The following is a 27,606-nucleotide window of genomic DNA, read 5'->3' as shown; positions in this document are numbered from 1 at the left end:
GATTTATGTGGTTTGTTTTGTCTGGGGTTGGTTGTAGTTATGGGATTGTGGTTAGAGTAGTACTCTAGGTAAGTCTATGGTTGCCTAGAGTGGTTCTCAATCAGAGGCAGGTGTTTATCGTTGTCTCTGATTGGGAACCATATTTAGGCAGCCATATTCTTTAGGTCTCTTGTGGGTGATTGTTCCTGTCTTTGTGTTTGTGGCACCAGATAGGACTGTTTTGGTTTTTTCATGTTTCTTGTTTTGTAGATTGTTGTATTTTCATCTTTATTAAAGATGTACAAAACTAACCACGCTGCATTTTGGTCCCCCTCTCTTTCACCAGAAGAAAACCGTTACATTAATCTGTAAACATTTCCAGAAACACAATTCCTCTTTGACATGGTGGTGTATTATGTGTAGGCCAATGACAAAACAAATCTCTATTTAATCCATTTTAAATTCAGGCTGTAACACCACAAAAATATGGAAAAAGTCAAGGGGTGTGAATACTTTCTGAAGGCACTATCTTGCCTGAAGCCACCTCTGGAACACCTTATGTACCACACACATCTGAACTCAGAAATACCTCATCCATTTCATGAAAGTAGAAATAAAATATTATGTATATTCTGTCTTGTACCATACTGATCCAATATCCATCTTCAAACAACCCTCCCCCATCTCTATATTTATCTTAAAGAAAATTGCAGTTCCCTCACGTGCATATAGATTCTGACAATAAGGCCATGAGAGTCTATCAATACAACTCGTCCAGTACGAAAATATACCATTTTGCTAATGCTATCCAGCTTTCATAAAACATCCTTTCTCAATATCTGCTCCCCTCTCAAAAACCTCCCTTCCTTGCCCAGTCCTGTCACCTGTTTTAGTTTTGAATCCTATTTTTCATTGGTGGAGAGAATTTTAATGGCCCATTGATTTGGAAGCCACAAACGAAAACAAAGTGGAATTGCATTCTAAACCATTTATAAGGTACTTTTTGAGCCCACTAAACCTGTCAGGGATGGATATGGCATACAATTAATTTCTCATTGTTTGTGTTATACAGGGTCATTCAGGTTAATTGAGTCTTATTTCAAAATCCTGGCTGGGGGCCACGCGTGGAGCCTTTACTGTATATCAAATGTAATTAAAATTAAAGGAGTAGGCAGCGACGAGTATTGCCAGCCTAATGATGGGCAAACACAGTGTAAACAACAACAAAGCCTGGCCTGTTAAACTGCCGGAGCGATATTAGCCGATGTAGCAGTTAATCGGACAGTCGCTTTCATCGCTGTGTCTCCCTTTCTGTCACTGATAGACACTGAGTGGTGAATTATCGGATTACAGATAACCTCCCCAAACAAAGCATTAGGTTTTTTGACTGGAAGTGTATTAGCTAGCTAAGCATGTTTATGATACAGTCCAAACATCTCATAGCACTTCTAGCATAGTATGAAACCAATCGAGATAATCAACACATTGTTCTGAATATGTGTTCTACTGGTGGCATGTACAATATGTAATGATCAAAGTGAAAAGTCATTAGCTACATGTATTAGCCATTTGCTTCAATGTCGAGCCCTGTCAACACTTATGGATATTAATTATTTTCATTAGCTCCATAGCATGCAGGCGAGAGACATATGTGTAGGTAGTGGAGTTGAATTTGACTTCAGCTAAGAGGGATACATAATGCTTCATACATGTAGCAGCATCTCTGTAACTGATGTTGCTACACGTATGCAGCAAACCTCCATTCCCAGAGGTTTAAATGTGTCCTTCATCCTAAGTGTTTGGTGGGAGTTGGATTACAAGTATTGAGTTGGCAAAAAAGTGCCACTTCACCGACTGCTGTGGGGATTGCGGAGTGTGCTGGAAGATAATGCTGATGATGAAGGAGGTCTTGAGTTCCACATGCTAATTAAGTATACAAATGTGATTTTTATCAGCATAGGTCAAAGAGTGCATTACATTTTTTCAAATTGCAACACTGAGTGTAGGTCAGGACAACATTTGATCTCTGACCTCTGTGGACATTTGCTCCCTCTCTGAAGCACATCGCTGCAGTCCAGGGTCAAGTATATTTCAGTCAGGGGAGTTCTCTGAGATAATTAATCGCTCCTTGATTAATCTCAACAAGGTCGCCAACCGTCCCTCTCAAGTGTCCTTTCATGCAATCCGACCATAGGTCTTTATGTGGCACACATGCTGCTATTTTACCAATGACCTGACATTACATTTCATGTAATGTAATCACTATGAGGAAACCAGTGGTTGAAATACATAATTTGAGAAACTAATCAATGATTTTATAGGTCACTGGCGTCAGCTCTTGCACAGCAAACATGGCGTCATCATGTCTTGAAGCTATGCTGCTGGTATGTTTGGATATCATACTGAAATCGGGATTCTCATCTATAACCTTTCGGATTGAAACCCTCGCAGCATTCATTTCCCATCTCCCAGACTGTCTGGATGAATGATCAGGCCAGTGATTGTCTGCCCTCCCACCACAGCACAACACATGTCAGGCGCAGCACATAGATCTTCAGCTCATTCTCCAGCTCCGAGCCAGAACGGGCCTGAGCCCACAGTATATAAACGTTGTGATCAGAGCCAGAATTTGGCCAATTCCTCATAACCTCATCTGCAGATGGCACGTTGCCTTGAATCATACGCTACGAGGCCAATGCCAGCTTTCAATCTATCAACAGTGAGCAAAGCAGTAGGGCAATATTGCTCTAGTAAAGTTGAAGAGAGTAAATCGACATTTAATTATCTGTCTGCCCACTAAAGCGGCAAGGACGTTATGGCAGGGTGATAGAGTCGCCACAAACCCACAGCGTTGACAGGCTTACAGTATGTGTTAGGGAGGTGAAGTACAAATAGTCGTGGTTCAGCGTGACCATACTAAACAATGTAGACTTTAAAATGCTATTTTTGACCATGACAGGCATAGGGTGGGGAATTATTGAAAAGGTCTGGAGGGAGACACTCTGGGCACTTTCTCAATTATTTTTCTTCTATATTCCTCACATCCTCACTCCTTACCTACTTCTCAACATGCATTGGCAAATAAGTTCAGAGAGGAGGGATAGAGGAGACAAGGCCTTTATCAAGATGTATAAAAAGATTTAGAAGTAACACTGTCTGAATGTGCGTCCATAATGCAGCATATATCCCTTAGAATCCAGGGTCCAGTGACTGTCAACCCAGGACCTTAGCCGTTACGGCAAGAAATTCGAACCTCTTGACAAAGTTGCCAGGTGTTGAGTTAAGTTCGCTACACTACATTGCCAAACAGTATGCAAAGAAATGAACATATCAGTCAGGTTAAACATACTTTTGAATTTGCAGCCCATAACTTTTTTATATTCTTTACATTTTTTTGTTTGAATCTCACATTAATAAATGCCAAAATATATTTTTTTACAAAGTGCCAGGATGGAGGCACAGTTGCTTCAAAACAGCACCCCCTGTCAGTCATCTAGTGTATTTATAAATCATTGGTTATACCAGGTATACATCCAAGTGAAGACTACCAAATAAAATATTCCCAAAATGACTTTGTAAACCAATATTCACTAGTGTTTTACCACCCTTTTATTTTAGTTTGAATCTCATTTCAATTTTCTTTGGGCCCAAACAATTTCCATTTACAGTCTGGAAAGTAGATTTTGTTGCATTTGATGAAACCAATCAAAAGATTGTGTTTTAAACCACTTCACAACACCATTCAAAGTTTGTCATCAAAGAAGTGGTTTCTTTCAAAGGAGACGCTCGAAAAACCTGACACCCAATTCATAACCATATTAGACTGTAGTATTTCTGAAAGCCGGGCTCCTATTCACCTTTTGTTGTAGGGAGATGTTCGATCTCCAACATTATCTTCTGCCTGGTGGTGATGCCTTTTACAATCTTCTTAAAGAGAGAATGAAAATCAATGAGAACAAATGTTTCACATGATTCATTTTTGCAGCTCAATAGCAGCACAGCAATTTCTCAAAATAATTATGAACAATCTAACACTGTGGATTGAACATCTCGTCCTAGCCAATCCCAGGCCTGGGTTATAAGTAGCCACTGAAAGCCGCCTTGGGAGAAACATTGATCGTGTCTTTCTATTCTGTTACCGTCACTCAAAAATAAACAAAATGTGCTGATCAATCCAGTCAACTAAGTGCAACACTTGTCGATGTTTCTAGTTTTACAATGGGGACTTGGTGTTTTCTGAACCATTAGCTATGACTGACTGTCCTGACAAGTAATTGATCGCAAATTCTGCTAGCTTGTAAATGCGAAGGCAATCATTTCACAGGGGGAAAAAAACAGGACAGAAGCACACTCAAACTGTCGTCATATCTGAACGTGTGACTTAACAGGTGTCAGGTTGAATTATCTTTTAATTTACTGCTTGGCCGATGTGTAATGATTTTTGGTCATATAAGGTAGACTACATAGGCTGCCCAGTAACACCACAACAGTAGTGTTCATACAGATTCTGACCAAAACCCCAAACCCTCATACCTAAACTCTGATGTATATAAACTCTGGATTGTTGATGCTACAGGTTGAAGTCAGACGTTTACATACACTTAGGTTGGAGTCATTAAAACTTGTTTTTCAACCACTCCACAAATGTCTTGTTAACAAACTATAGTTTTGGAAAGTCGGTTAGGACATCTACTTTGTGCATGACACAAGTCATTTTTCCAACAATTGTTACAGACAGATTATTTCACTTATAATTCACTGTATCACAATTCCAGTGGGTCAGAAGTTAACATACACTAAGTTGACTGTGCTTTTAAACAGCTTGGAAAATTCCAGAAAGTTATGTAATGGTTTTAGAAGCTTCTGATAGGCTAATTGACATCATTTGAGTCAATTGGAGGTGTGGATGTATTTCAAGGCCTACCTTCAAACGCAGTGCTTCTTTGTTTGACATCATGGGAAAATCAAAAGAAATCAGCCAAGACCTCAGAAAACAAATTGTAGACCTCCACAATTCTGGTTCGTCCTTGGGAGCAATTTCCAAATGCCTGAAGGTACCACGTTCATCTGTACAAACAAAAGTACGCAAGTATAAACACCATGGGACCACGCAGCCATAATACCATTCAGGAAGGAGACTCGATCTGTCTCCTAGAGATGAACGTACTTTGGTGCGAAAAGTGCAAATCAATCCCAGAACAACAGCAAAAGACCTTGTGAAGATGCTGGAGGAAACACATACAAAAGTATCTATATCCACAGTAAAACGATTCCTATATCGACATAACTTGAAAGGCCGCTCAGCAAGGAAGAAGCACTGCTCCAAAACCGCCATAAAAATGCCAGACTACGGTTTGCATCTGCACATGGGGACAAAGATCATACTTTTTGGAGAAATGTCCTCTGGTCTGATGAAACAACAATGGGACCTTTTGGGCATAATGATCATCGTTATGTTTGGAGGAAAAAGGGAAGGCTTGCAAGCCGAAAAATACCATCAGAACCGTGAAGCACAGGGGTGGCAGCATCATGTTGTGTGTGTGCCTTGCTGCAGGAGGGACTGGTGCACTTCACAAAATAGATGGAATCATGAGGATGGAAACTAATGTGGATATATTGAAGCAACATCTCAAGACATCAGTCAGGAACTTAAAGCTTGGTCGCAAATGGGTCTTCCAAATGGACAATGACCCCAAGTTAACTTCCAAAGTTGTGGCAAAATAGCTTAAGGACAACAAAGTCTAGGTATTGGAGTGCCCATCACAAAGCCCTGACCCCAATCCTACAGAAAATAGGTGGGCAGAACTGAAAAAGCACATGTGAGCAAGGAGGCCTACAAACCTGACTCAGTTACACCAGCTGTCAGGAGGAATGGGTCAAAATTCACCCAACTTATTGTGGGAAGCTTGTGGAAGGCTACCCAAAATGTTTGACCCAAGTTAAACAATTTAAAGGCAATGCTACCAAATACTAATTGAGTGTATGTAAACTTCTGACCCACTGGGAATGTGATGAAAGAAATAAAAGCTGAAATAAATCATTCTCTCTACTATTATTCTGACATTTCACATTCTTAAAATAAAGTGGTGATCCTAACTGACCTAAAACAGGGAATTTTTTACTTGGATTAAATGCCAGGAATTGGGAAAAACTGAGTTTAAATGTTTTGGGCTAAGGTGTATGTAAACCTCTGACTTCTATTGTATGTATTGGCCAATGAGAGAGCTTGAAACCACCGGTCTGCCATATTGGCACACCACAGAAGAAGCAGTACTCCATAGGAATTAATGGAATTTTACAGTATTTCAATTAAATGTTTCACGGACAAAATTCCATGTATTTAATTACTTTTTTTGTTGTAGTGGGGACAACAACATTAGAACTTAAAAAAAAAGTATACTTTAAGGAACATATTTTTTAAATATTTTGTCATTTTAAATGTTTATGTTTAGCTTACATTATATAATTTAAAGATATGCATTAAGGTGTCTAACAGAATAAGATTGGCAAAAACAAATGTAGACATTAATAAATGCATTTCTATAGCTTCAAAAATATTTTTTTACAAAGTGCGAAGATGGAGTCATGGTTGCTTCAAAACAGCGCCCCCTGTTATCTAGTGTATACTGCCAAATAAAATATTCCCAAAACGACTTTGTAAAGCAATATTTACTACTGTTTTAATGTTTTACAACCCTTTTACCTTTTCCAGTGTTGTATTACGTTTGCCAGCAGGCCATTCATGTTAATCACAGGATTTAGTCATGCCTCTTTCCTTATTATTGATAACACCTCATAGAGAGAGAGAGAATGAATCAGGGGGTGCGACCAGAGAAGTAGTTATTAACCCAGCATGGAATAATATGAGCATCCGCTGTCGTTTAAATTTCCACTCATTACCCCTGTTATATTCAACAAACCATCTGGCAATATTTATTTAGCATTATATTCACCTCTTTTTGTTACAGAGAAGGACTTACATCTTGTCAGGTGAGGAGTGCTGGGTGATTGTGATAACAGACCTGGGTTCAAATACTTTGAAGGTTTGCTTTAGGGTGCCTGGAGTGCCAGATTGGTGGGGTTTTCAGTTTTGAGACTTTTCTATTGGTTCCATTGCAACAGGCAAGCTCAATCAAGTACAGCTCAAGTAATTGACATGATTTCAAATTGTATTTGAACCCAGGTCTATCTATGTGATAGCTTGTGTGTGTCCCATAGTAGCCCGTAGCTTCCCATAGCATCCCACCATGTCTTGGGTGATGGCACACACCTGTCTGACCATTGACCATTGTCATCGATCAGATCCATAGATCAGTCTGGTTGATGGAGAGCACTGCCACATGCCTCGCTATAGAGGGCACCCCCAGACCCCCAGAATGTCTTGTTTGCTGAAGCTGTGTACATTTTGTATTTGAAAGAGCAGCAGTCAATTAATCTTGATAATGTGAGAGCAGGGCCACATAACTCACATTGATAGTCCTTGTATTGTGCCAAGGGGCCATAGATCTGCTCCTCAAGACATGAATATGCAGTGGCAGAGTCAGTTATGGTTATTTTAGCTCGCATGCCCTCTGATACAATCAGTTTGTTTTCCCCCCAAAATAGGAATATAAAAACAATGGGCGAAGCCATTCTCCCATCAGTGCATTCATAAGCTCATTAAGCCATTTTGCCATCTTCAGACTGAGCATCTTCAACAGACTCTTTTAAATCCCTTTATATTTCAATATAAAAATCAAGTGCAGAGATTGAGTCTCTAACTCTGTCTAGAGATACCAACATTTCACTCTCAGCCTTTCCTTCATTAAAATATAAATTCAATTTCTCACAAGGGGACAAACTGATATATTAATTTACATTTTCACTGGAATGCTTCATGGCAGTAAGTAATACAGTACTGTGTGTCATCGAGTAGATGAATAGACGTGTGATGCGGCTTGATACTTCCACACAGTCACTACTGTACCTACAGCAGAGAGGACGTGGCGGAGAGGGGGGGCTGTGCACTGCAGGCGGTGGCACACTCTCTATGCGATCGCAATCATGTTTCACCCACCGTCTTGCGACGGACGGCTCCACATAAAGCATGACAAATGGACAGACGGAAAGGCACTAAGCAGTTACGTGAGTTTAATGTACTCATTGACGCAGACAGAGCGCTCCGAATAACCGCGATGAGCAGTCTGCTTTGTCAATGGCCCACGCCCCACTGCCAGACTATTATTTTCCAACATGTGCATACACAATTCAACCCGTTCAATCGTTTCCTGCTACATTTGTTTACAGGCTTTCTTTGTCTTTCAACATGTTTGATTAGGCCTGAAAGGAGTGAGGACATGGCTGCACTTTTTACCTTAGAGACAACTATAAAGTAGGCTATGCTTTCCAAATGACTCATTGGGACGGGTATACTACACACTGTTAGATTAAAAGGGGGAAACGTTTGTAGTGTATATCATTGTAATTGTTTAGGTAGAGTAGGCAGAATATGCATGTGAAGCAATTGATTCTTTTTGACACAGGTGGGGAAGTTATTTATACTGAACATTTTAATTGATTTTCAGGGAGCATTAATCCAACCAAAAAAGTGCATCATCAACACATAGATGTAAAATAAGTAGGAATAAATTATAATTGAAAATGTAATAATCTAGTGGTATAATCTCACTTGTCAAATGTTTCATGGACATAACTGTGACCTTTTGCTTAATGATTCAAGTGCCTCTAGTGGCACTATTGAATAAGGCTGGTGGCGCTCGCTCTCACAACACAAGCTTTGCTCAGTACCAAAAAACATAATCACCAGTGAATATGTCCAACCACTCGCAGGTTGTGAGTTGAACAAGCATTCAATTTTAAAAAGCCATTCTGGTCGTCCACGGATTTTTTTGTTATTGATTTTTCTAAAACTTGAAGCTCAATAGGCCATTTCTTTATTGCGCTATGAGAAAAACAGACAGCAACGAATACTGGATCATGAAGAAGCTTTTCTTAAACATTTCGAATACTTTTTCTATATGAACAGTAATTACCATTTAGACAATTATCATCATGATAATAACTGCTATTTGGCTATATCAACATTTTTGACGCATTTCATATTTCAAATCAGCACTGATATTTTATATATTTGAAATATGTAATGAGCTTGCATGAATTCTGAAGAAACTTATAAAGAAACAGGTTTTCAAGTCTTCTTGTGGCTAACACCGTTCAGAGCATCGTTGGAGGCGACCAAAAGTACCGCAGGCGCAGTTCCCTTCCACATTTGTACGGGAATCCAGCCCGGTTGTTCTCCAGCCAGCAGACAAATAGCATCAACCGTAGGAGGGGAAGAGAGACAGACTCGTTCAGGCTAATTGTAGCAGCCAGCATTCGCAGGTGTAACACTGATCCGCCTGTGTCTGGAACTGGGGTATAATCTTGAAAAGCCGTCCAAAGTATTGAGAGTGAAAAAACTGGGAGAATGTTGCACCAAGTACAATGAGCGCCCATTTGTCGCAGACACACAAACCCACATATGACTCCGTCGAATTCAAATTTGATGAGCAACACTGAAGCGTCTTTGGAATCTTAAAAAGTGGATCCCACGACTTTACAATCATGCGAAACACTTGGTTGTCTGCCCGGAGTTCGATTGTGGAATACTGGACATCGGCCATTCTATGTCTCTTTTGGATTCAGTACTCTTGTGGGATGCCTCATGTCATTCGAATAGGTAAGCTTTATTAAGTGTCTATTTACGTGTAATATGGACCGGCTATAGGTAAATAATCAGTATCGTTCTTAGAGTGGAAATCATATCTATTTAGGAAAGTGAGGGTGTCTATCTGTGCTTGTGCAGCATCTGTGGTTTTTGGAGTAACGGTCTTGCCCGTCATCTATAAAATATACATGTTTACGCTCTTTTCAAGGGTATGCTATCAGATGACTGTGTGCATGTAAAACAATATTACAGAGACTATAGCCCACAGTACTTTATACGACAGTGATACATTGGATTAAATTCTGTGCAACTATTGTGACTTCATGTCAAGGAGACTTCGATGCAACCACATTGTAGCCGATAGGAGTAAAAATGACCCCTACCCATGCCTGTTTGTTTTTCAATGCCATTATTATCTTATAGTCTATTATATGTTCCCTATGTGGTATGTATGTTCATCATGTGGCAATTGATATTGTTGATGCGTTATAAATACATCCTACATCAATACATATGATTAGTCTTCATCTCACGTCAGTTATTCATTTTGGAGAAGGTTGACATGCTTAAAAATGCTTGAAAAAGTAGAAAATGTTTGCATAGAAATACAATATAAGTATGCACAACCCAAAACATATTATTTGTACTTAAGAGGGCAAATAGGGAACAACAACATATATTAAGGTGCCCCGCGTGCTGAGATGGCACAGGTGTCACCTGCCTTGGACAGCCGCATGACGCGTACTGTAGGCCTATGGAATGAAGGAAGTTTGTAAGCAACTCCTGCGTAGATCTCTAGAGCCTTTATTCACTATCTTTCCCCTTTACTTTACGGTTAATGTGATGACACAAGTGAGCGCGTGATGCTGCCCCTGTCTTTTGGAATCACTCCAAGTAAAACACAACGTGAGAATTCTCATTCTGAGTGCGGAGATGTGATGAAACGTTTTGTGCGGCGAGGAGAGAGGGACAGAATGAAGATCAATATGTTTTTGTCCCAAGGCAAGTCGGTTTTGACAAGTGGCTCGGTGCCACGCAGGACAATTACTCAAAATGGCATTAGCCGAAATTAACGTAGCTTTACAAGGCTCAATGAAAACGATGGTGAGCAATATGATAGGGCCCAGGACAAGTGTGTATTTTGTCTTAACAGGTAACCTAACAGGTCATTATGTAAAATAGTGAACAAACATATAAGAATATAAAATATAGTTTTAATTTTTACAAATTGTGGGGTATAATCTATTTATCCCAAATCCAATCCATTTGTTTTTAAAGAACAGGCAGGCATATGTCTTACAGTAAAATATATGTTATTGCATAGTTATTAGGCTACATCAGTCTAGTTTTTAACCACTAACCACTATAAGGTGGTTAAAACCACTTTTAACCACCATATAGGCCATACAGTCACCATTCTAAATAATCAAATATTTTTGAAAAATACATGTTGACTTCTAGTAGTTGAAATGACTTACCTATATGTATTTTTTCCTATACAAATTATTAGAAAAATATTGAGAGCAAACAAAACTATGATGCCTCACTAGAAAACTATGCATTGTATTGAGTATTACAGATGTGGTTTGTCATCACTTATTCTTGTTGGTCAAGTCTTGATGATTGACTGCAGCATTGTGAACAGCTATGACATTGTTGTGGAGAGTTGTGATTTCTTAGATGCTGTGTAGAGTCTGCTTTGTTTTAGTGATGCAAATTGAAGAATTTTGTCAAAATAACCTTTTTTTCTAGTAGCGCAGCACATACAATGGAGTCTGAAAATAGCCTGTGACAGGTCTTGTTGTTGAAATGCCACAGAGCTGAGACAAATTTACCTTGAAATGTGCTACAGCTGCACTATTGCCTTTAAAAACAAATATTATTTATATTTTTTATTCTAGTCCAGGTGCAGTTCTTTCTGTATCCGTGAGTTAGTCTTTTGACAAAAGGCAGATGAGAAGGATGTGCCAGGAAAAGGGGCTGAATTTGAGTTGATGTCCACATGAACAAAAACATACAAATGCTTTAGAACAGAAAAATGAAATGCATGGAAATGTGTCTGCATGTACAGTCTGAATGTCTGTGAGAGTGAGTGTGTGTGTGTGTGGGTTGTGTCTACTGTGCTTCTTAGGCATATTTTATACGTTAATAATATAGTGACATCTATGTCAATAACACTGTGTCTCTGTGTAAATCTGAATTTCTACGTTCAATTCTGAGTGCCTTTTTAATGGGTTTGTATGTCTGTGGCAGGACTGCCCAACCCTCTTCCTGGAGATGTACCGTCCTGTGGGTTTCCAGTCCGACCCTAATTTAACACACCTGATTCTACTAATTAGCTGCTCAACAAGGCCTTAACTAGCTGACTCAGAACTGTTAAATTAGGGTTGGACTGAAAACCTACAGGACGGTAGATCTCCAGGAAGAGGGTTGGGCAGCCCTGGTCTATGGGCATCATCGCATGCATCATGTATGGTATGTGTTATCCTAGGCCTAGACTACACGTACATGCGGGGTGTCAATTGGCAGTCGCCATACCCTAGCTCCACATCACCAATTTAAAATAGGCTACTAAAATCATTCCAACCCTGATTAAAAGCCAAATGCAGTTTAGTGATATGAGTGGGTTGACTTTAGGACCATGTGGTAGCCTGGCTGGCTGGAGTTATGGAGAGCGCATCAATGAAGCTGCAGGGAGAACAGTGTGTAAAGATAGCTGCAGTAGATGGCTTTGGCTAGGTAAATGCTGTTTGACTTGACATGAAACTCAACTAGAGTTTTAATCCTGGTGCGTACCAGCGAATTCTTGCATAACGTGTTTGTAGAGTGTTATTAATAAGGATCCGCCCCATTTTTTTCAATTTTCACCTAAAATGACATACCCAAATCTAACTGCCTGTAGTTCAGGACCTGAAGCAAGGATATGCATATTCTTGATACCATTTGAAATGAAACACTTTTGTTTGTGGAAATGTGAAAATAATGTAGGAGAATAGAACACATTAGATATGGTAAAAGATAATACAAAGAAAATCATCTTTGATTTTGGAAGAGAAAGGCCATAATGTATTATTATGTCTATGTCCTGGGAAATGTTCTTGTTACTTGCAACCTCATGCTAATCACATTAGCCTATGTTAGCTCAACCGTCCCGCGGGGGACCCACCGATCCTGTAGAGGTCCCCTTTTGGCTGAGGTGAGTGAAACTACAGCAACAAGGTGATAATGTCTGGAGTCAATTTAGCTTGCCATACCCTCAGTTTAGCTGAAATGACTCCTCTGTGTGCATGTACATTATGTGTGACGTTAAGAGAGTGTACCCGTGAGTATGTGTGTGTTGTGCTTGTGTATGAGTATACTATTCACGCACTCACACTCTGGGTTAAAGCCATTTATCAACAGACCACCAGAGGGCCCTGTTGTAGTTCATGGTCGCCGGCCAACGTTGAACAATACGTTACAATGCCAATCAAGCAAGCAACATTCACTGGAAGTGGGTGGTGGTGGCGGGACAGTTGCGTGGGGTGTTCTGTCTGTGCAGTGTCTGCTCTTCGTTAGGTAGCCTAAGCAGTTCTCTCCAAGTACACCATCTGTGTAATGGTGGGCATCCAAGGTGGAGTTGTTTCCATTGATTTGAGTGCTTTTACAGTGCATAGCTCCATACTGAGGGCCAGATGGTCAATCGCACTCCTTCTGCAGGCCTGTAAACGTCTGAGGGAAGAAAAGCCTCTTTCTACTGTATCTAGGCCTATTGTATTCCTCCTAACCTTCAGTGTTCTCCCTCTTCTCTTCTTTTTCTTGTCTTTGCTAAACACTCATACCATCATAACTATGGTATATAGATAATGTATAGGATAGAGTGATTTTAGTATATTTTTGCGAGGCTACCCTGGTTGACAATGAGGTCTGGTTTTAGCTTATAGTCAATGAAGCTCAGACGCTGATTGTGTCTACTGGTGCTCATGAATAAATCTATTCTCTCAGTCATACGTGGAAACAAGGACCATGTTAAAGGACCATGCAACACTGTATAAAAGTCACGAATTCAGGCATTTGTTTGTGCTTTGTCAGAGACTAGACCAAAAGCATGCCATTGAGAAAATTCGAAACAAATCGAGACATGATCTCTTTCATGGACAATCTCGCAAAAAAAGAAGCATTCTTGCATTCTAGGTCGAATTCTCGTGAGAGATTCTCAGAGATCAGTTGGTAAACTCTGATTTACCACCCCAAAATATCCCTGCACAACGTCTATTTGCGCCTCTACCAGATGGAAACTACAAGCGTAGATCCCAATCAAAGGTGTTATCACTTGCTCAACTAAGGCAGGTATTTATCTTATAATAACTTCTCCTTGTGGTAAAAAAATTATGTGGGTAAAACAAAGCGCAAATTAAAAGTGCGACTCTCGGAGTATCGTAGCACCATTGGATGCAAAAACTCCACTTACCCAGTTGCGGCCCACTTTTTGGAGCGAACCATTCAATTTCGTCCCTACATTATATCGGCATTGGACATGTCACCTAGGAGAGGGCGTGACCTCGATAATTTATTAAATGAGAGGATGCCTGGATCTCTAATTTAAAGACTCTTGCTTCTTTCGGTCTCAACGTAGACTTTGATCTGAAGCCATTCTTGTGATTTTGCATTTCATTGTATCTATGATTGTATTTTATTTATTTTTCCATTATTTTACCAGGTACATTGACTGAGAACACATTCTCATTTGCAGCAACAACCTGGGGAATAGTTACAGGGGAGAGGAGGGGGATTAATGAGCCATTTGGAAACTGGGGATTATTAACACCCCTACTCTTATGATAAGAGCCATGGGATGACCTCAGAGAGTCAGGACACCTGTTTAATGTCCCATCCTACACAGGGCAGTGTGGGGAATTGGGATATTTTTTTAGACCAGAGAAGTCAAGAGTGCCTCCTACTGGCCCTTCAACACCACTTCCAGCAGCATCTGGTCTCCCATCCAGGAACTGACCAGGACCAACCCTGCTTAGCTTCCGAAGCAAGCCAGCAGTGGTATGCTGCTAATCATTAGTGTTTTTGGTATGTTCTGTTTATATCTGAGAATTAACCAATGATATCAGGCCACACCCGGCCATGATTACATGATTCCTTTGACTCTATATAAACGAGTGACCCGCAGTGTTTGTCATTATACCCTGATGAAGACAGCTTGTCTGTCGAAACGTTGGATAATAGGTTATTCAATTATTGCATCTGAGCTCTTAGAGTTTGTGGCTCTCCTTTAATTTCTCTAGCCAGTACCTTGCAAACAGGTGTGTGTTTCTTTCACCTCCAGATTTCTCTATAGCATCCTGTCTGACTTAGGGTCTAAAGCTTTACATCCAAAGCTAAAAGTTCAAAGTCCAAAGTTCATTTTGTGTGTCTTCTGTTAAAGTGATTGCTCTCGAACAATCATGTAATTTCAACCAGTAGCTTTGAATGTGGTGCTCATGAGCCAGAACGTGTCCCCATTTCTTGCGTACTACGTCATCCATTTTGTTTGATGTTACGTCATGAAAATGTTTTAATGAATAATAATATACAGTATATATATAAATACTAGCAATTTGTATGATATATGATGAGTCCAATTCGTCGAACATGTTGTTGTGCTTAAGATCCTGCACTTCGTCTTTAAATTATGTCAACTTCAATGGATGCCAATGGTTATGTCACAAATTCAGCCAACCACTGAGCTTTGAGTATGCTTCATTTGACATGAGGTAGGCTATAGCACCCATTTTAAAATGACAAAATTTATGACAGTTAGAGGGAAGTTACTGAAAGCTATGTGATGCAATGCAACTATATAAATACCTGAACAGCCGGTAACGGAAAATATGGATTTTTCAACAGCTTAGAACAATGATTATATATATAATGGATGGCTCACTGTCATGCCTCACTGTCATAGAGCAGCCAATGCTTATGCTGAGAAACAATGAAATTACAAACCAGCCCACACGCCATTTAATAGATACTTATAGTTATGCTTGTTTAATTTTTGTTGGAGGCAGAAGATTGATTAAACTAATTTGTAGTCTCTTGTCTCTTTTATTTCTTAATGCTGCTTTTCAGTGCCAGACAGGGATGTATTGAATATTCAATTACTTTATCTACCTAATACTTCATCATGGCCAGTTAATCAATCTTCCTCATGATATGACATCGCTTTCATTTCTTTTGCTCCCTTTTGCCCCTCCTCCTCAAACAGCCGGTGTCTGTGTTGTCATTTTGTCTCCCCAAATGTAATTTATGCTTTGGGGAAAACACTACCAAAATACATTTTCTGTGTGAAATAACAGTCGAGAAGTCTCAAGATGTATTTTCTGCTGTATGCATTGTGACTGTTCCAAAGCCACACTTCTGTGAGGAGAATTAGAGCTGCGTTCGCTAGCTGCTGCTCGGTTGAAATTCTCCAAACACGACGAGTCACTTCAGAGGCTGGTCTTTATCCCTCCCAACCAGAAAATGTTCTTCATGTGATTAGCCTCTCCAGAATGCAGGCGAGAAGGAGAGCTCTCTCCGTTCACACACACTCTCTCACATACACACACAGACAAACACACACTTGCCTAGATCCTCCTCACCGGGGTTCACGCAAACTTCTCATTTTAAATGACTCGCAAATATTTCAAGAGGCTGCAAAAAGGGCCGTGGTATAATACTTCGCTTCTATTTATACAAAAGTTGAACTCAAGGCCGTGTGCAAAAGAATTCACCTGCAAAGTTCCGACAACAGAAAGAAGAGAGAGAGAGAAATAGTTGTGCTGGATAAAGAAAGGCAACAGCGAGTGGTGAACACATCAACAGTTGTGTGAAGTTAAGATGGCCGTCAATTGCCAGAGTTGAAAACAAATATTTAATTTTCATGTAAATCTGTCCCTAGACAGAAGAGGAGGCAAGCAGGGAGAATCCTCTTGGCAGAGAGCTAGGCTAGCAGCCTGGGAGTTGTTGTGGTGCATACAAAAAAAGACTGGGAGAGGTCACAGTACAATTGTATCCAGCGAGAGTGGGCTCCTTTGATGTGTGTGATGCAGGGATCTCTGTTAGTGACGCAGAGACAGAGGAGGAGATTGAAAGGGAAGAAGGATACAACAGATATTCAACCTGTACAAACACACTTCACTCGCCCACTCGTACACACAGGCACAATATACACAATGTCTTCACTTAATAACTCATGCCAGCAGGCTATTCTCTCTCTCTCTCTCTCTCTCTCTTTCTCTCTCACTCTCTCTTTCTCACTCTCTCAACTACTACATCCATAGTGACACTTCAACTAACATACATAAACGCACGCTCACAAAAACTCCATCCACAAACACACTCCAGAACATATGTCTGGTCTCACAGGGGCTCTTGTACACAATCCAATTCCATTCGCTGTCAGCACACTTGCGGGCCGTCATTAGCTTCAATATAGCTGATGAGAAACGGCAGATGTTCATTTTGTTCAGGAGAGGGCCCTGTCTCAGAATGTGTTGTTTCAAGTTCTACGCTGTCAGCAGGACACACTGTTTCTGCTCCATAGGAGACAAAATGTTACCCTACAAACAAGCAAACACTCCAGGCAATATACTGAAATATAGGGCTTATTGTTAGGAATTTTCATATTAATGTGTTATGAATCCAGACATATGTCACCGTAAGTGACATATAACTACAATAGTTAAATGTCACTATTTTGACATAATCTAATGAGATTCTAATGAAAGACAATAATAGGAAAGGTTTAATATAATGCATTATGAAAAGGTTGACGAGGTCAACAAGAGGTCATACAGAGACACAACGTGTCAACACCAAGATGATTATATGCTATACTTAGCAACAAACATTGTCTCAAGAAAGTGTACACCTGCCGTGTACATTAGTAGAGCTGTTGTATTATGCTTGCTAGGTAATGATTATTAAATCAAAAATCCATTGAGGATTAATGTAACGGATATCCCTAACAGTAAGGTAACCCTATGACACAGTAGGGCCTTTTAGCTACACAGCTAGCCTAGCTGTGTTCCCACACCAGATGGTGTTTTCATATCATACTACAAAGTGTGCGCTCCACAGTGAAAGATCTGTGGCAAGCATATGCTTCTGATAACTATTTCAGTAAATAATACTGAGCAACCCTCACATCAATGCGTCCGTCTAGTTCTGAAGAAATTTGCCAAAAACTTGAGTTTGGGCAGGAGTTTTATTGAGTAGAGTTTCAGTATTTACTGTTGATGTTTTTCTAGATTATTCTTCTGTATTCGGTATGAAGAATTGAGGTAATGTATTGAATTGAACATAACCAAAAACTGCTTGCACGCATGTGGAAGTCAGGCAAATGGCCACGTGATAAAGTCAGTTAACCATCTCCCTGTCTCTCCCCAGCAGCCTTCTGGGACTAAATGTCATTATAGCAGCCGGATGTGTGCTTTCCTGGATTTGACAGTGTTTTAAAATTCATGGCTTGTCAATGTTTTTTTTTTTTGGGGGGTTGTAAATGTTGCTGTACCGAGGCAATGAATCAAATTTTCTGCTTTAGCCATTCGTCTTTATTACGTGCCCTTGTCCTTTCAGTTTGACTCCCTCTCTCAGCCTCCTCTGGGTTCTGCTGGAAAAGTCAAATCAAATTAAAACAGACAGGAAACCTTGATCACCAGCCATTTTATTTTGTGGGTCATGGAGCTCTATAGCATGGTTAATTGGAACTGATCTTGTTGGTGGAACATTTGGCAGGTATTTGTTACATTTCAGCACGGGGAGCAATTTCTCTTTGGATTTGTAAATGTGCACCCATGAATGCGCCCAAGCACAACATGCACACACCAAGATGTGTTCACAGAGGGGTGACAGGTAGAGTGTTTGGCCAGTTACCGAAATGTCGCTGATCTGAATCCCCAAGCTGGCAAGGTGGAAAGATCTGCCATTCTGCCCTTGAGCAAGACACTTAACCCGCATCAACATCGATTAAGGCAGCCCCCCCGCAACCTCTCTGATTCAGGGGGTTGAGTTAAATGCGAAAGTCACATTTCGGGTGAATGCATTCAGTTGTGCAACTGACTAGGTGTCCCCCTTCCATTCCCATCCTACACACACAGCTATGGTCTCCCATTATTTCTCACTCCCCGCTGCAGTGAGTGAGTGAGAGAGAGAGAGAGAGAGAGAGAGAGTGAGACGCAGCTTGGGAGACTCTTATTTAGTTTGTTAATTAGCTTGAACCTTTTGATCCAAGCAAGATAAAAACAGTACCTTTATTTCATCGCCTTTCAAATAGACATTCAACGGAGCAGTTTCCCCTGCCTTCTCTATAAAAATACTGCCTTATCTGTCCACGGACTGTGTATACTTGTGTAGCTATGCAGCTCGAAGACACCCCTTGTTACACAGACATTACAACAGCGAGACCTTTTCTTCTCCTCTTTATAGTAATCAGGATTTGACACCGAATGTATCTGTGGCCTGCACGGGTTTAAATCCTATTTAGCTTGGACTTAGTGCAATGTACAGGGCCTGGTATGATTTCATTCTGCCCTTTTAATCAGGCACCTTATTGTGATGGGTGTGCTGCAAATGTCAGGTCTAGTCGTGTGATTCCTTCCCTACATTGTGTGTGAGGTTTAATGGCTGGAGGAGGAGGGGGGTGGGGGTGTAATGTGTGTGTAGTGTAGTGTAAATGTGTGTATATGTGACTTGTTTCAGGAAACTAGGCGTGTGTCGCTACTTCACAAAGTAATTTGAACATAAACTTTTTTAATCAAATGCCTTCTGGAACACGTGAACATTCATGTGCCTTAATTACAAAATAACAAATTTGTATGCCATCTGTAAATACAAATAACATTGTTAAATAACAGGCCTAGTTGGTTTAGCATAGGAAAAAGCAGGGGAACCTTCCCGCCAGCCATGATTGGCTGAGATAATGGTTGGTCTGGACATGCCGAGAGATGAGTTGTAGCACGCTTCTGTCTATAACATGATCTGGTTAATAAAGTATGTGTAGGTAATCCCTTCTAAAGCAGCTTTTTTTAAGATATCATGTAATAGATCTGCAAAAGTGTTGCTCTCCATTTTCTGGAAATAGAGCATGATAGCTAAGGAGGTGGATAAAATTCTGGCATTTGATTGCAAATATGCAGAGGGAGTCGAAAAGAGAACACACAAAAGTCTGTGTCACGGCCGTTAAAAGAAGAGGACCTAGGTGCAGCGTGGTGAGCATACATTTTCTCTTTATTTGGAAAATGACACCGAACACAACAATAAACACTACAAAAACAAACCGTGAAGCTAAAGGCTATGTGCCCTAAACAAAGTCAACTTCCCACAAAGACAGGTGGAAAAAAGGGCTACCTAAGTATGGTTCTCAACCAGAGACAACGAAAGACGGCTGTCCCTGATTGAGATCACTACCCAGCCAAAACATAGAAATACAAAAAATAGAGTATAGAATACCCACCCCAACTCACACCCTGACCAAACCAAAATAGAGACATAAACAGGATCTCTAAGGTCAGGGTGTGACAGTCTGTTGTATAATACAGCTGTTTCCGGATTACGTCTTCAAACTAAGGGCAACCATGGCCTCCGTGACAGAGAGGGAGGTGAAGCGTCCATCCATGCGGATATGAGATATTACACGATATTACACGTTTTTAATTTAGTCAAAGTCGTTTTCATTCCAAGTTCAAGCGTACTCTTAGCTATCTAGCTAATGTTAGCTGGCTGGCTCGCTAGCTAACGTTACGTGTATGATCTGTTTAGTAATATTATTCGCATCTCAGAGCCATTTGCATTGCTAGTTATAGCCTAATGTTAGCTAGCTAGCTAACATTGAACCTGTTTGGTTAGCTACCTACAGATTCATCCAGGGTAGTAACATTATGAGTTGGGATTAGGATTCATTGTTTAGCATGTCAAAACAAAATACTTCTCTATGCAAGCACCCAATTCAATAGAATGTTCATGATGTCACTGGAACAACTGTCGATAGATGTAGCTGATAAATTCGCTCTGGCTATCTACTCCGATTTCAGAGAAATCTCATGTGAGTGTAGAATAACTGATGAATTTACAAACATTCGTTGAATATGGCCGGTGTCAGTAAACGTTGGCAAAAAAGCTTAATTCAATTGTTTCAGTAGCATAGTTAGTCACCAATGCTCTGGACTCTCTCTCTACCGCACCTGCTATCTCTAACTCTGAATGATCGGCTATGAAAAGCCAACTGACATTTACTCCTGAGGTGTTGACCTGTTGCACCCTCTACAACCACTGTGATTATTATTATCTGACCCTGCTGGTCATCTATGAACGTTTGAACATCTTGGCCATGTTCTGTTTTAATCTCCACCCGGCACAGCCAGAAGAGAACTGGCCACACCTCAGAGCCTGGTTCCTCTCTAGGTTTCTTCCTAGGTTCTGGCCTTTCTAGGGAGTTTTTCCTAGCCACCGTGCTTCTACATTTGCATTGCTTGCTGTTTGGGGTTTTAGGCTGTGTCACGACTTCCGCCGAAGTTGGCTCTCCTGCCTGTTCGGGCGGTGCTCGGGGGCCGTCGTCACCGTCCTACTAGCCACTACCGATCCCTTTTTCGTTTGTCTATTGGTTTTGTCTTATTAGTTTCACCTGTGTGTATTTTAGTTTAATTAACGTCCTTATATGTAGTAGGTTGTCCCGCCCTTGTTTTGTGCGGGATTGTTTTTGTATTCATGTCATTTGGTGTAGTGCTTGTGTTTTATTCTCCGGTCTATTTTTGATCCTGGTTTGGATTATTCACCCTGTGTTTGGGTTGACCGTGTTTTTCGTGCGCCGGAGACCTGCTCTCTGCGCCTGATTCCACCCACCTTGATAAAACGTGACAGGCTGGGTTTCCTTATAGCAGTTTGTGACATCGGCTGATGTAAAAAGGGCTTTAGACATACATTTGATTGATAAAAACAGCCTAACCAGCTCTGCTAGAACAAGTAAAATGGTCAGAGTGAGCAGTTCTCTCATTTGTGTCTGGAAGTAGCTAGCAAGCTAGTCAACATTAGACAGTTAGCTTGGGTGCTTGACTGCTGTTGTGAGGTCAGAACGCTTGGATCAACTATACTCATCGGCCAGAGTGTCCAGTGTGCGCTCTGAACACTCGAGAGCAAAACACTCTGAATTTATGAACAGACAATCTAACAATGCTCTGAGTTTACGAATGCCCAGAAAGCACTCTGAGCGCACTCTGGGACTCCAGATTGAGTTTACGAACACACCCATAGTATAAACCAACCTTTAGTCTTTGGTTGTTTTGTACATGGCCTCACATGTGAATACTTAAAGAGATGGGTGGGGCTAATGCTTAAGAGGTTAAGAGGGTGTGAACGATGCTGAATGGGTGTAGACAACAAAGAGCTCTCCAGGGCCATTTTCTCAAAAGTGAGGTTACAAATGTATCAATTTTCAAAGCAGAATTACTTTCCCATTGTTCCTCAACTGTAGTGTATGATATATCATTTCAAATGTTGTTACATATGTGCTAGCGTCTGTGTGTGCATGCTACCAATCAACAGTGGCGAGTGTGCTGGGAAGGACTCATCCTCCATTCCCCCCTTGGTGAGGGGGAGCAGATAAGACAAACCTCCCTGGGCCAAACCATTGCAAATGTATGGCTATCGCTCTGGGGAAACAGAGATCCCTTTAAGACAATTCCGCCTCACACCTTTTTCCCCGGCGGCGACAGTCGGCAACTATATCAGGAGAGATACCTCTCGAGCTTCCGCGTTTACTGCACTCGCTCACTCCCTCACTCCCTCCATTGACTGATAGATTGGAGGTTGGAAGCCACTGTGAATTTAGTTAACACCGTGAAAGCACCTGAAGATCTCTCTCTGGTCTCTCTGTGTGCTATATAAGACAACCTGGGCATCCTCCTCCGTCTATGGGAATGTTTAACCATCTACCGTCCGACTGTCCCCGGGGAGCACTATGGTTAACCACAGAGTGTATGCTGTGAATCACTTAAGGGCTGCCCTTCTGCATGTGCCCAGACGAAGATAGATGGGACTCGAGATGGAGATTATCATTAACGCGGAGGGATGGGAGAGGAATTGAATGGGGGAGTGGAAGTTAGTGGGCGACTTGGGATTGTCAGTGCAGATCAGCTAAGCTGTTAGCGATGCTTGCATGAATCATAGCATTAGCAGAAGGGCATTCAATCCAATGTTCAGAACAGTACCCTTCCCTCAGGTTACCACTACAGATGTTCTTTGTGAAGTGAGCGAGAATCTTAGAAGGCCTGGGATGGCTGTCATAGTAACCGCAGCTTATGTTGCCAATTTGCGACGTGATTGGATGACGGCGGCCATTTAAAAAAAATCAAGTATGAAGTGTTTGATTGGTCTAATCAGCATGCTTATTCTCCAAAATCAATTCTCTATCAAAGAGAGATTTAATGAGGAGTTTTGCTGCTGTGCTTTCCTCAAATATTATTTTTTTCACTCTCAACTTTCGCCTCAGTATTTTTATACCGACTGATTCGTTCACTTATTAAACCGTTTCCAGTTACTCATAGTAGTGCTCAGTTTGGTTCTGCTGTGTTATAATTCTGTTCTAACTTGCCAGTCTTTTTTGGTTAACCACAGTCTTCTTTGTCATGACATGGGTTTTGACTCCACAATCAGTCTTTGTTTAGTTACATGAACCTTATTGTGCAGTAACACTGTCTATGAACCATCTGTGTATAATGCATTTTAGTGTTCATATCATGGCTCAGTCTATATACAGTACAAAGGTTATACATGCATTCGTAATGCTTATAGACATTGGTACTCAAATCTGTCACTGTTCATTTGATCACTAGTAGTGTGGTTTGCATATTGCTCGAAGATGTTACGAAAATGAGTACTGAATCGCTGGCTACAAGTCCAGCAGAACAGGAGTCAGTCAAGCAAAGAAAAGTCCATCTCACGAACAAAAACCCTTAACTGTTTAACTTCAACCTGATATTACACACAATATACAGAGAGTGATAAATCTGGTCTATATTCTGCATTAAACAAAGAGCAATTTTGAAACTGGTTAATTAATGAGGTAAACTAAGTGCACGACATCAAGGGTAAACTTGAGATTATAAAATGTGCATGAGCAACAATAGTCTTTAATCAGTGACTATTATTTGCTTAGGTGAAAAGAATCAGCTGAAGGATGTCACAACAATCACATGCAAATGTAATGAGACATCTGCAATGTATTAATTACTCTGAAGTCGGAAGTAAACAATGTTTATCATATTTGTCCATGGTTTGTTTATGCTAATCATTTTAGATCAAATGAAACATTGTTCTATGTATTTTCTATACAGTATATATATGATTCAGCCTAGCAGAATATTCTATAACAGGACAGAGATGTTGTCATGGCAATGTTCTCATTGTTTGTATTTCCTCTGTGTTCTTCGTGATATATATATTCCCTTCATCAACTTTTCATATAATCTTCAAGATTATAGTCTTCAAATACAAAATGGAATCCTTTCATACACTCATCCCTTCGGCCATCCTGCTACCATCTAAAACATGACGTCAGCCAGGGATAGCAAATGTGCAGCTCTGTCCACAAGTGAGCACATTACACTGGCAATAGGGGAAATATGGAGAAATGTCAAAGGCACTGCTGAGTCATTCTTCTAAGGCCCAAGAACATTGAGGTGAGAGGTGCATCAGTGACCTCTACGATTGGAGATAAACACAGGAAATAGCAGCTTAGAAACCGCCCTCTACGACAATGCAATGTCTAGACGGTGAAATATATTACGGAAATGTAGGGGACCATTGTGGCTTAGAAACAGCAATACGCTGAATGTCTAAAGTGATCTATTCTAAATGTCAAACATTATGGTTGAGGAGAGGGTAAGGCTGCCTTTGGTGATAATACAGAAAACCCTCTGTTTTTTCATGGGATTGGTATTGTACACCCTTACATCCTGGATACATGAAAACATTTCCATATAATCCCAACATGGTGTCATTATATATATATGTCAAAATATTGAAAGGTAATATTAGTTATGTAACTTCCTTTCACATTGCTTATCTCACTCAACCAAATTATACTTGTACCTACTATACATTGTATGGCATTTTGCAAAGTACAGTATCTCCCATGAAAACAAGAAGCCCTCAACATTACCAGTCTGCTTGTTGTACTGTAATATATGACCAACAGAGAAAGGCCACACTTAAAATGATTGGCATGCAGGTGGCGTCCAACAATGAATGCTTGTTTAATGCCCTGCACTTGCTCTCTCTGCACTGTCCACGTATGGATCTCCTGTCTGTCTCAAGGAGAAACTACTTTAAATGTGCACAGGCCCATTCCTGAAGTAGACATAGGCATTCTGTGGAGAGAAACCTGCAATGTAAGTCATGTTTGAATACATTTCAAATGAATCCTTACTTCTTCCCTTCATTGGGTTTGTTTACATCCACACAATAATACGATTATTGTGAATACTCAGATTAATATGATAGTTCTATTAAAACGTGTACATGCTTTGCAAGAAGAACAATTTCCTTAATAAACCTTTTTACATGGACACATCTGAAATCAGGTGGCAGTCCAAATAAACGTTCTACCATACCCACCATGTTATTTTTTCCTGTGTTCGGACATATAAAGTTAGTACGTGAAAACTACAGGTAACTGCCAAAATAAAGGAAACACCAACAAAGTGTTTTAATAGAGCTTTGCACCACCACAAGCCAGACCAGCTTCAGTGCGCCTTGGCATAGATTCTACAAGTGTCTGGAACTCTATTGGAGGGATACGAAACCATTCTTCCACGAGAAATTCCATAATTTGGTATTTTGTTAACTTGTTTGGGATAGGAGGCAGCATTTTCACTTTTGGATGAATAGCGTGCCCAGAGTGAACTGCCTCCTACTCAGTCCCAGAAGCTAATATATGCATATTATTATTAGTATTGGATAGAAAACACTCTGAAGTTTCTAAAACTGTTTGAATGATGTCTGTGAGTATAACAGAACTCATATGGCAGGCAAAAACCTGAGAAAAATCCAAACAGGAAGTGGGAAATCTGAGGTTTGTAGTTTTTGAACTCACCCCTATCGAATACACAGTGGGATATGGGTTATTTTGCACTTCCTAAGGCTTCCACTAGATGTCAACCGTCATGCGCTTTCACTTGGGAGGTAGCTCTCGTTCCATGGCTTTTCTACAGACAATGGAATTCTCCAGTTAGAACATTATTGAACTTTTATGATAAAAACATCCTTAGTTTGACAAGTTTCTTCGACCTGTAATATAACATTTTGAAAGTTTTGTCCGAATGGACCAGATATGTTTTCCAAACGCCATAACAAAAGAAGCTATTGGACATAAATGGACATAAATGATGGACATTATCGAACAAAACAAGCATTTATTGTGGAACTGCGATTCCTGGGAGTGCATTCTGATGAAGATCATCAAAGGTAAGTGAATATTTATAATGCTGTTTATGAATAATGTTGACTACCCAACATGGGGGATATTTCTCTGGCTGGTTTGAGCTCTGAGTGCCGTTCTCAGATTATGCTTTTTCCGTAAAGTGTTTTTGAAATCTGATACAGCGGTTGCAGAAGTGTATCTAAAGTTCCATGTATAATAGTTGTATTTTCATCAACATTTATTATGAGTATTTCTCTGAATTCATGTGGCTCTCTGCAATATCACTGCATGTTTTGGAACTACTGAACGTAACACGCCAATGTAAAATAAGATTTTTGGATATAAATATGAACTTTACCGAACAAAACATACATGTATTGTGTAACATGAAGTCCTATGAGTGTCATCTGATGAAGATCATCAAAGGTTAGTGATTCCTCTCTTTGGCTGGAAAAATGGATGAATTTTTCTGTGAGTTGGTAGTGACCTAACATAATCGTTTGTGGAGCTTTCGCTGTAAAGCATTTTTTAAATCAGACACTGTGGCTGGACTAATCAGAATTTTATCTTTAAAATGGTGCCTAATACTTGTATGTTTGAGAAATAGATTTATGAGATTTCTGTTGATTTGTATTTGGCGCCCTGCAATTTCCTTGGCTGTTGGCGAGGTGTTCCGCTAGCGGAATGGGGTTACAGTCCTAGACAGGTTAAAACAAATACACAAATATATTTATAGGAACTTAAAGGTTAGCTTTTTTACATGGCACATATTGCACTTTTACTTTCTTCTCCAACACTGTTTTTGCATTATTTAAACCAAATTTAACATCTTACATTATTTATTTGAGACTAAATTGATTTTTACTTATGTATTAAGTTAAAATATTAAAATATTAAATAAAAAATAAAAATATCAGTATTGTTGTAATTATTACAAAAATATATATAAAAACCGTCCGATTAATCGTTTTCAGCTTTTTTTGGTCCTCCAATAATCGGTATTGGCATTGAAAAATCATAATCGGTCGACCTCTACACTGTATCCCTCATTTACTCAAGTGTTTCCATTAATTTGGCAGTTATCTGTATTTCTATGATGCGTACTTTGAGTTTTTCCGAACTCTCTTCACTCACGCAAAAGAGGGAGGCTTGCACTGCTGGTGTTGGACATGCACAGATCAAATACACCACTGGATCTCTGATTAAGGTGTTTACATGTCCCAATAATTCAAAAGATTGCTCAGAAATCCAGTTGTTTAAATCAGCGTATGCTTACTTCGATTATGACCAATTAAGATAAGCAGAGTAAGGTGTTTACATGACTAATGCCATACTCGGCCATCAAATTATTTGTGTGCATGTAAATGTACTCATTAAGTAATCACTGATCTGACCAGATTGGATAGGTAAAAGTAAGGGTTTCAAAACAAAGCTTCCACCAATCCACATTATGTCAAATTTGTTATTACTTCAAGGAAAGTAGGAAGGTAGGATG

General features: G+C 40.1%; 1 protein-coding gene across 1 annotated transcript in view; it reads left to right on the top strand.

The window, feature by feature from the left end:
• The first annotated feature begins 8,790 nt into the window (after positions 1–8,790).
• LOC112246568 (glutamate receptor ionotropic, kainate 3-like) overlaps positions 8,791–27,606 on the top strand; it is a 125,723-nt gene continuing 106,907 nt past the window's right edge. Inside the window, exon 1 of the mRNA XM_024414961.1 lies at positions 8,791–9,697. Coding sequence (XP_024270729.1) covers positions 9,583–9,697 — 115 coding nt within the window. The 5' untranslated portion in view covers positions 8,791–9,582. The remainder of the gene's footprint in view (positions 9,698–27,606) is intronic.

Source organism: Oncorhynchus tshawytscha, linkage group LG03, assembly GCF_018296145.1.
Source record: "Oncorhynchus tshawytscha isolate Ot180627B linkage group LG03, Otsh_v2.0, whole genome shotgun sequence".
Classification (NCBI taxonomy): Eukaryota; Metazoa; Chordata; class Actinopteri; order Salmoniformes; family Salmonidae; genus Oncorhynchus; species Oncorhynchus tshawytscha.
Note: the sequence above shows the minus strand (reverse complement) of the source record. Positions and strands in the feature narration are given on the sequence as shown.